The sequence below is a fragment of the Ixodes scapularis genome, unplaced genomic scaffold, assembly GCF_016920785.2.
Source record: "Ixodes scapularis isolate PalLabHiFi unplaced genomic scaffold, ASM1692078v2 PGA_scaffold1__304_contigs__length_218370807, whole genome shotgun sequence".
NCBI classification, from domain to species: Eukaryota; Metazoa; Arthropoda; class Arachnida; order Ixodida; family Ixodidae; genus Ixodes; species Ixodes scapularis.
The window spans coordinates 30,893,828-30,904,631 of record NW_024609846.1 but is presented as its reverse complement, the minus strand read 5'-3'; the positions used below and the strand labels follow the sequence as shown (position 1 = coordinate 30,904,631).

General features: G+C 45.5%; 1 protein-coding gene across 1 annotated transcript in view; it reads left to right on the top strand.

Annotated features, from left to right (window-relative positions):
• Positions 1-317: 317 nt before the first annotated feature.
• LOC8032951 (calcium-transporting ATPase sarcoplasmic/endoplasmic reticulum type) overlaps positions 318-10,804 on the top strand; it is a 29,989-nt gene continuing 19,502 nt past the window's right edge. Inside the window, exons 1-5 of the mRNA XM_029975461.4 lie at positions 318-417; positions 4,416-4,630; positions 7,570-7,587; positions 9,127-9,209; positions 10,468-10,572. Coding sequence (XP_029831321.1) covers positions 4,513-4,630; positions 7,570-7,587; positions 9,127-9,209; positions 10,468-10,572 — 324 coding nt within the window. The 5' untranslated portion in view covers positions 318-417; positions 4,416-4,512. The remainder of the gene's footprint in view (positions 418-4,415; positions 4,631-7,569; positions 7,588-9,126; positions 9,210-10,467; positions 10,573-10,804) is intronic.

Here is a 10,804-nt window from a genome sequence, read left to right as displayed (position 1 = left end):
TTGGAGGCCGACCGAGGTGAGCTCGTCAGCAGACGACACCTGTTCGGTCTCACCTGACTCATTCTCGGTTAACACGGACGTTCCCGACGGCGACTCCCGTGCAAAACCGAGGCGCGCAGTGAGCACAAACGTGAGCATCGCGCAACACAGCAGGTGGGTCGTCTGCTCAGGCCAGCGAAGCACGCAGCCGACGCGCCGACACGACGCACACATGCCGGAAACTCCCGGACGTGACGTCTTCTCTATATGTGTCCATTGGCTCATCTCCGGAACTTCCGGCGGTCACGTGATCGAGGCACGTCCAATGACCGTTCTCCACATGAACTTTGTTGAGTGTGTTCCCCTGTCATCTGCACTGCCCGACGGAAAAGTTTTGCGTCTCGACCCCCCCTACTACAGCATTTAAATGGTACGATGGTACGTATGACGATTTTCTTTTGCGTTCCGATAATGCTGGCGAGCCGATGTTCGGTAGATAACGCCGTGCCCGGCTTTAAACGTGGTCGTTTTGTTCGGGATCGTGCCGGCTACCGGGACGATGAATTACCTAGGCCTAAACGTCGACTTGGGACTACTTTGGAGACTGCACGTCATGCGACTCCTTCGTTTTTCCTGATGCCTGCCCACACTCCTTTGCCCCTTTTAGTCGCCAAATAAAAAATCCAGTTTTTTTTTTTTTTTTTTTCTAAGACGTTTGGGCAAATTTGCGGGGGACAACGGTGCGTGCGTCGTGGTTATGCCGTCGGACCTTTAATTCGCTAATTTTTGCCCACAAGATCCTTAGCCGCCACAAACCACGTCGCAAACCCAATTTATGGAGTGAATCGTGCACGCTCAACGTATTCGCCGCCTCCAAGCTCGCGAAAGCATCTCGACGACAAGGGGTTTAGGGGTCAGCTCTCGCTTCTTGACGTTCCTTTGGAAGTCGCGTGACGAGAATTTCATTTTAAACGCGTAGTGCGAGACTGCAAGACCCATTTGTTGACTTTTTTTGCTGGCACCGAACAGCGATCCAGCCCGGATAGCTTTCCTCATCGACGATTTCCATGGCGCATCGCGATTCAGTCGATTCGCCACGTTGTGAAAGCAGCGCAAGTCCGTGACCGGCGTGCTCGCCATTGCAAAACGTGCGTGCGACTTTTTATTTTCTTTTTTCAACCACACATTTTCGACCCTCAAAACGGCATTGTCACCAACTGACTTGTGATGACGTATCCGAGTGTCCGGTGGCATGTTTCACGCATACGATGTGCCCCGGTGCAAGAAATCTTGCGACATTCTCAGTTTCAAAGGGCATGTTTTACGAAGCACTGTAGTTCCGTGCCTTGCCAAAGAAATGCGACGCTAAACAGCAGAGCAGAAACGTTTCGTTAAGAAAAAAAAAAAAAAAAAGGGGGGGGGGGGTTCATTCATTTCGTTTCGCTAAGGAAAAGAAAAGCCTCTTACACCTGATTTGCCAGGCAAGATCGTTGTTCCCTTACGAGACGGTGCTAATGCGCGCCGTTATTACGTGTCGCAATCTGCACTTTTTTTTCTCTTCTTTTTTTCCTTGTACAGATAATTGGCGACCACAGACACTTCCTTTTTGGAAATGTCGGCGGGTCGTTAAAAAGGACTTTACTGTCGTCGCTATCTGGCGAAATACTGATCCAATCTTGAAAGCTCTTTAGGTCAGAAACCCTCTGAGCTTGCTTGGGACTGACAACATTTCGTGTTGCAGCGGGAAGAGAGCAGTGCAAAGCTTCAGTCGGGCTTTCTGCGTCACTGTTAACGTCTCCGTAAATGCTTGGGGGAGTCCCTGTGAAATGGTGGCCTAATGACATCTAAAAAAGTGACTTCAAACATATGTGGAATATTTGTTTATCGAGAACAAAGTGGCTTTGGAACAGATTCCTTCAGTGTGAACAACTGGGAGGTAGAAAGTGTGCACAGGAACTGAAGCTTGGTTTTTTCAAGGAATTGTTGTGACGCGAGCTCCGCTCACAGACGTGGGGCTTTGAATAATCGGAAAGGTTTCAAGTTCGCTTCAGCTGCACAAGGTACAATGGCACAGAAATATTGAATTTGTAATCTTCAGGGTTATAAAGTGCTGCTTGGGCAATTGTGATACAATGTCTCAACAGTCACTGGACATCAGTTATCATCAGACATCAGGATGACAATAGTTACTGGACTACAAGCAGTCCATTAACTATTGTCATCTTTACCGTCATTGTCATCATTTCACCGTCATCTTTAAATGAGTGGTGAAACTCGCTCTCACGACAATTTAGATCCTAAATGTGAGGTTTTCAATCCGGAATTTTTTAAAGTCTTGTTCATTGAACCTACCAGGTATGATAGCAGGCTACACATTGTTGGGGTACTGCAAATAATAGTTGCTACTGCCATCTGTTTGGCTGCCTTCAATGGCCGCACATTAACTGTGCAGACATTTATCATTCCCCGACTCTTATGCCCATTTCCCTCGACCAACAGACCCTTTTTGAAAATCAATCTGGCAACTTTGCTCATTATCATCTCGGTTTATGGCATCTTTGCCACACTAATAGTGACCTTCTTGAGGCTGATGAAGAAAAAAATTGAAGATACACCAAGCTGAGGATATGGGAGGCCTGTTTGTTGAAGACATCAGTACTACATGACACGCACATTGAATACAACAGCTGCGTAAGCGTTTATTTAAAAGTGTGGTCCAATCAATTTTTTGGCACAAGTTTGCCTCAAGCCTTTTGATCGCAGAAATTTAATCGATTGGCTTATCGGTTGCCGCTTTGTATGGGTCAGTTAAGTTCACGCCGTTGAAACTGAAACAAATCAAGAATTGTGAGGCGATCAAAAAATCAATTGTCATCTTCTACTGATATGCGAAAGTGATGGTGCCTGATGAAATACAGTTTTATGACTGCCATTAGTTTGTCGCTAATGAAGCTGCTTTTTGAACCACCAGATGGCACTAAATTTTGAAAAGGGTCTATTGTGACATCCTGTGTTTGCCACCTGGCGCACCAACGAATCTTGCTCGAGTCTGCCGTGCTAACTGCATAAACACGGGCCAGTGTGTACTGACTCTAGTATTCGCAACCCAACGCCCTTTAGATGGTAGAGCGGTAGTGCCAAGATGGCGAAAGAGACTGGGACAGGTTCTCCCGAATTTTCTGTGCGCCTGCTCGCTGACGATAGTGTGCTAAAATTAAGATACTGTAAACGACTAAATTTTTGCGAGGACCTAATTTTCGTCAATCACCTACAATTCGCGAGAAATACGTTCCGCGAACAATTCGGGCAATATGTGAACGCTACGGAAGCTACACTCAATTCGCGAAAATTGGAACCCGCGAATAATTCCAAATTTTCAGCTATGGCCCGATTCGCGAAAATGTTTGCCCGTAAGTGGTTTACAGTATATGACTACAAATACGAAGCTGTTGGGACAGGGGCATATCACGGGGGATGGAGATGTTGACGCCTATTAAGAAAATGACCATGTTGATTTTTCGAAGTTGCTAAGCAAAACACAATTATTCCTATATTAATGCACTCTCTTTTTCCGTTAAAACTGCACGATACGTGAACAAGCCGACCAGAACCACATAACAGCAGCACCAAGGCCAATAGTCCCTGCCACCGTCTCTGGGAGCAGCGGGCCGGAGCTGAAAATAGTTCGCCAGCTGTCGACTGACGCTGCTGTAGGTTTTCGTTACGTCAAAGTTGCGTGTCGACGTATGCGGTGCGTCAGAGGCGTTGTACTCAGTGGCGTATCAACTTGTTTTTAAGTGGGGGGGGGGGGGGGGGGGGGCAAACCAGACCCCCCCCCATTGTGGGGGGGGCGGTGCCCGTGGCATTCTTTGGGTGCCGCCGGCCAGTGTTTGCTCTGCCCAGCGGCGGCTCTTTCAGGGGGTGAAAAATACATTCTTGCCCCCCCCCCCCCCCCCCCCCTACTCTGAGAACTGGGGGGGCTAGCGCCCCCTTGCCCCCCCCCCGGTTGGTACGCCCAGTGTTGTGCTTTATGTATAATTCTCACGGTGACGCTCAACGTTACTAGATAAGAGCTGGTTGACAAGCTTCCTAGACACCCGGTGCCTTTTCACGGCTCGCCCGCACGGTGGCACTATTGGCCCACCCCATGGACAGAAGCGACGGAACCGGTGGAACGTCGGACGCCTATCGCTTGTGGTGGAAAGTGATTATGTTGCGGCTTTATGATAAAGCGTAAAGTTTGTGCAAAAAGAGCATCGTTCAAAACGGTCTTTCTTGCGGAGGCGTTGCCGCCGGTGGCACTAGCAATGCTATCCGCCTGTGCCTGCTTGTGTGCTGGAAACGGAGAAGAACCGTTTTTGAACGACGCTCTTCCGTGGAGCTTGATAGATCTGAGAATGTTGGTGGCGCTGACGTTGTGATTGGTTTCCTCGCAGCGCTGAGGGCAGAGGGTGCCGGAGAGGGCCGTGAGCATTAGGGCGGCCTTGGTTGTGCGGGGGGCAGCGCTGATCCCGAGGGAGGCGAACGGCAAGCATGGAGCTGGCCCACGCCAAGCCATACAAGGAGGTGCTAGACTACTTTGGCACGGACCCCGAGCGGGGGCTGTCAGAGTCCCAGGTCAAGAAGCTCCAGGACAAGTATGGTCCCAACGGTGAGACCCTCTCTCTCTCTTTCTCCCACCTTCCCGTGCGCGTTTGTTTGAGGGTCATACATCTTGCTTGCACCTTGAATGGATGAACAAGTTAACTGGCGATGCGGCGGTTCAAACGACCAAGTAGAAAATGAAAAACAATGAAAGGCACAGCTGGAATCGATTTGTAGTGCAGAAAAGTGTCATGACCAGTGGTTTTCCTTTTTTTTATTTTTAAATTCAGTACTGATTGCTGCAATTTATACTCAGTTTTCATTTTTGTTTGGTTTTCGTTTGATGTGGTCTTCTCGGTGCAGAGTTTTGTTGTGCTGGTTATAGTAGGTTTCGGTTATAGTTATAGTGAGTTCCATTCTGCACACACAGTTTTTTTTTTTACTTGATGTCTTTATTTGATCTGTAAAAAGAAATTGCTGAGTAAAATATTTTGGAAAGTAACCCACAACTGAAAGATAGCCCAATTATGTTTTCTGTCCAGTTTTCTGTTGACGAAAAAGGTACTGCCCAGAGTCCTGAGATTTCTCACTCGGGTTTGAGGCAATTTGCGTGACAGGATGGAAAATGAGTTTTTCAGATTGGTATTCGCTGATTCCTTAGATCATTAAATAAATTTAGCTCTTTTATTTTGGCATTTGAAGTAATGCTGCATTTGTGGTACTTTCTAGGACAGCTAATGATGCGCGCTTGATCCATGTAAAAAAAAATGTTGCAGGACTTATTTTGGCTAGAGCAAGATTGGCCTAGCCCCTTCCTTTAATTCATTTTGCCTCGCTGCGTCAGAGCGAGCCATCTTTCTGGATATTGTGGCGTTTGCCTCTTGGTCTCTGGCTCGTTGCTCCCGCAGCACTAGCAACCTGTGAAGCTATGTTGAAGTAGCCCCTTGCTTGGCAGCTGGGAAGCATTGCTTCACCGCCTCATTATTGTGTTGGAAGGCCGATGCTCTGGCTTTCCTTTATGGCAGCACTTGAAGAGAATCTAGTGTGAGCTTTTCGAGTGTCATTTAGGGCTACCCCCTCTCGGAGGTTGTGCGATCCAGCTTTGCAATTCTGCCCTGGCAAAGAAGGCAATGCTGCGCATCTTTTGTGCATGTTTACATGCTTCTCTTTGACCCTCACATTTCCATTGAGCTTGTTGCCTTTTGTCCCAACCACTGGTGGAGGGCCTCTACTATCATTGCTTTCAACCCACGCTTAACATTGGATTTGAATACTGCACTTACGAGCGACAATTCAGCGTGGAACTGCTGTTTATCAGAGATTCAAAATGGGATAGAAGTTTAATTAAATTAATATTTGCTTCACGCTCATAAGGTGGATGGGATGGGGAGCACTAGACCTTGGTTTCCAAAAGGTGACGCCAGAGGGACTGGCTATGTATAAAACTGCAAGTGGGGTGGGGTGGGATGTGACGCTAAACGGTATTTCTTGCGTCGTCTGCTCCGTATGGGGCAGCACCCAGTGCCCGGCGTCGCCCGGAGCCCACCCTCGGGGGGCAGAAAAAGGACGTAAGTAGGCGTCGGAGAAGTGTGTGTGTGCACATGCATGTGCACTAGCGTGCACGCTAGCGTGCACCGTTAGCTGGCTGAGGCACCGGGGACGGCACCTCACCTAGACTAGCGGCCGCATGCGGCGGCGGTCGTAGTGGTTGCCTCTGCTGCTTTTGCCTCTGGTCTTGCATAGTCGCGCTCGTTGCTGCAACGTTTTGGAGTGGGGGACGATGCTGGGTAGCCGGTGTTGGCTTTGTGGATCGGTGTAGTGCGAGGTTCTTTCTAGCAGTAGCCAGTGCAGGCGGCAAAAGATACGTAGCCTTTCAGGTATGTAGCTTATCTGGTTGGTTCCGAATTGCGAGGCGTTCAGCTTGGTCATGCAGAACCTTTAGGGGCCTCTCGTGCGTTGATGGGAGGTGCTTTAAAGGACAGTGTTCTCAACCCTCCCTTGGCAGGCGGAAGTTGTAGTGCCATTGCAGCTTGTCTCGAGGGCTTTTGGTCCTGAAAAATTTTTATTTATGTACGGCGAGTATTCTCGATAGATCGATGGGTGAAAGTTAACTCCAAAGGTTGAGTGGAATGTTGAGTGCTTATTGTCTTACTCCCAACATATTTTATGTAATAACTGGAGATGCGATGAGTAAAGGTATTTTTGATAGTAACGCTATATTTCTGACACATTGGCAAGCAAAAGATGCATGAAACCAGATGGAGAGTTAAATTCTTATGTTTGGTACTGCTACACTTCCTCTTATGTTTGTAAACTATCTACATATCCACTTTTTTTTTTACTATGTAATGTTATTGGTCATAGTCTTGTCATTGCCAAATGAGTACAGAATAATGTTAGTCTCGTTGTCCTGGAATACTAGAGACCAATTGCTTATATGCCAAATCTGTCGGAGAAAAATTCAGAAAATCGCAACCCTCCTTTTCAGCTACGTAAGAAACAGTTAACTTTGAGAGCATTTGAATGACTCGCAAACAAATATAATTATTGTTAGAAAGATGCAGTGAAAAAGGAACACCTTGGATCGTATTGTTTGCCAGCTAAAGGTGGAAATAATTGTTGTACTTGGGGTTACACAGATAGGTTTCCGTAGCCATATGCAGGGCGTGGATAAAGGATGGTGCGTGCACTCTTGCGTGGGTAGGGGAGCGTGGCTGACCCGTCGTGTGGCTAGAAGGTTTGGCGGATAGAGAGACGAGAGGGCGGAGAAGACAGTAAACGGGGTTCCGGCCAGACTGCATTCCTCCTTCGAAGCAAGTCGGTTTCACTCTCTGACGTCTGTTTATGCCAGTCTGGCCTGGAGGTCCAAGTTTGCTGGTCTTGGGTCCGTTGTCTCTGGGTGATCGGGGGTATTCTCGGAGGGGTTGTCGTTTAAGTCTGCCCCTTTGAGAAAACAACTGAACTGATGTTTTCTCTCTTTTCTTCTTTTCCCTCGTTTGTTTGCAGAACTGCCAGCTGAGGAGGGTGAGTGGAGCTTTGGCAGTCTTTATTGCAAACTAAACATTGTTGGTGGGTGTGAAGACAGGCATACATAGTTTGGTTTAGGGAGGTATATCAGCTAGGCATTTTTCTTTCGTGAGCTTGAGAGGAAAGTGAATTGGTTTCAGGAAAATGGAAGTTCAGAATGACATAGGTTTGGGCATGTATTGAGCATTCGCTACAAATATGAGTACTATTTGGGCAATCAAAGACCTATTTTTCCCGAGAAAACCTTTATTGTACTCACATTTTTTCAGCAAAAAAATTTGGAAGGACAAATCATTTCTTTGAAAGTTCTGCGAGGAAAATTTCTCGCTGGTAATGCACTGGAAGCTGGCAGCAGATAGTTCTTCGTGTCGTTGATAGTTCCCATCTTCATTTCAAAGCATGTAAGGCATTTTGTCGTCAGTGGTGTGTTTAGAACAGGAAGGGAGTAAAGTTCATTGACTTATGGGGGAAACTACCTCCCTTCAGTGGTGTTTCGGTGTCGCAACCAATGGCATGCAATAGAACTCGGCTTTTCTTTGGAACTTATCGTGGCTTAGAGGGGGCGAACATTGTTAATACAGTCTAAGCTCATTATAACAGACTTTGTTTTTGATCAAGATTTTGGTCTGTTGTAAAAGGAGTATGTTGTGTGCAGATATAAAGTTGAGTCAATGGTACATAGATGAAAACCAGCCGAACTTGACAAATCTGTACGTTATATCCAAATGTCTGTTGTAACCAGGTCTGTTATAATGAGCTTGGACTGTAATTAAAAGCCAGTTGTGATCGTATCAGTGCCTGCTTCTTAAAGGACACATGCAAAGGAAAAGAACATTTTTTTAAACAGCTTAGATGGAAAAAGGATATCATAAAATAATTTTACAACGAAGAAAAAAATTTTAGAGCTATATCTACGGTGTTATACGAATTTGTAGTTGGCGCCCGCGGCCACCGCGGAAAAGTGGCCCTTATTTATCACATGACGGGCCCATATTTCTCACATGGTGCTTGCGCTCTTTCAAAAGCTTCCTATGGCCTTTAAAAGTAACTCATTCATCTTTGTTTGGAGCACAACAAAAAACTAAGATTAATAAGTAGCTTTTAGAGCCCAAAGGAAACTCCTCAAAAAAGCGCAAGCAAACGTAACAGACCTGTGGGCGCCCCGAAGCAGACAAACTTGTGCGGTGGCGCCGACGGCGGTGTGGAGAAACGCATTGAAGCGGAATCGTACAATACTCAGCATGCGCTCGGCGGCGACGCGGGGCGGCGGCGCACAGGCCTACCACGTGACCAGCGGCGGCTCCCGCGGGTGCCAACCACAAATTCATATAGCGCCGTAAATATAGCTCTAAAAATTTTCTTTCTTTGTTGTAAAATCGTTTTATGATATCCTTTTCCCATCCAAGCTGTTTAAAAAAAATATTTTTTTCTTTGCATGTGTCCTTTAAGAAAATTGTATTCTAGCTGTAAATCTGTAGTGTTTCTGAGGGAAGTGTGATGCTCATAATCCGTTGCTTCTTTTTTTGTTTGTTTCAGGCAAGCCTTTGTGGCAACTTATACTGGAACAGTTTGACGACCTTCTAGTGAAGATTTTATTATTAGCTGCTGTAATTTCATTTGTAAGTACACATCTGCTTTCTTTGAGTGTCTGTGGGAGAAAATGAAGTGGAGGGGAATGGCTTTCTCGAAGCTCACTTGGTACCTCTAGTCTGGTTGTTTTGAGCTTGTTGCAACACTGGGGATTGCTACAAATTCCCCGCTTTGTTGCCCGTGATGGGATATGGAAAGCTCAAAACGAGCTTCAGGGGGAGGCCTGAAGCTTTGAATAAAAATATCCCTAAAAAGGTGTTTTGGTAGATGGTTGAGCGTGTTGGTTTCTAATTTACGACAACGAAAGAGGGACATTGAAAACAAATGACAATGCAGGCTTTTGTTTGTCTGTTTTCAATGTCTCTCTTTCGTTTAAGTAAAATAAAGTTTTTTTGTTTTTTTTTTTTGAAGTGGCAATTTTGGAATTTTTAGCTATTTTTCTTTTGATCCACCAAAAGTCTTATATTGAAGATAAATAATTGAGCCATAATATCACTTTATAATATCTAGCAGGCTAAAGTTGCTCTGAAGTTGATGCTGAAACATTACTCTCTGAAAACACAAAATTCGGACTCGGCAAATTTTCAGGAAGGATGTCTCAGCATCTAGGGCAAACAGAAACATAACTTTTTAACACCATGTAGCTATATGTGCAAAGCATATAATGTTGGAAGCAGATTTTTCAATATAGGTGTAGGAAAATTTTCAACCAAACTATTGTTCTATTGCTTGGTATGTGCACATTAAACTGTTAACTTCTGTGTGTTGTTAATTCACTAATAATGATTTCATCTAAAAAGTGCTTTCAATGTTGTACTCTTCATAGTTGGTAATATCTGGCCATTTGTTTCTTAAAAATAGTTTTTCTTATTATATTGTTTTTGTTTTTGTTTTTTAGTATTGTTTTTTTTTAAAGGTGAGTTAATTTTAATTATGTTGAGAATTAACCTTTCTTATTAAATAAAATACCAGATATCTGAAATCGACATAAAAATCTGAACAAGCTTGTGCTGTTTCATTTTGTTTGGTCAAAAAATGAGGAAAAAAAGCTCGGAGACCAGTGTTCAACTTTAATTTATATTAGCCGAAATAGGATATGCTAAAGAAATTTGGGAGGAGCTCTTACTGTGGGGGCAAGGTCATGTGCGTTGCTGCGATGCTTTCATTGATTCACTGGCCATAGCTTTTTGGCGTTCGTTTGGGTGTTGCTGAAACAGAAGTGTGCAGTGTTGGAACAGTGTGACCTTGTGAACCTGAAGCACGCTATGGCTTTTGTTCTTGTTCCAGGTTCTGGCGCTATTTGAGGAGCATGAAGACTCCATTACCGCCTTCGTCGAGCCTTTTGTCATCCTCCTCATTCTGATTGCCAATGCCGTGGTGGGCGTCTGGCAGGTATGTCGTCTCTCCTTGCTCTGTGCTTGCAGTGGAACCTTTCCGTAGCACTAAATAACTGATATATACGACATGCGTGACCAAAAGCGTTGCTGTTGTCGGCCTTTCACGATTGGCCACACGCTCGCTGCGACAATCGAGTGGTGTGAATTCTGCCAATATGACGGAAATAAGAGTAGTGTCGGACCATCCACTTCGACGGCGTTGGCTTAAGAACACAACGATTGCGAGC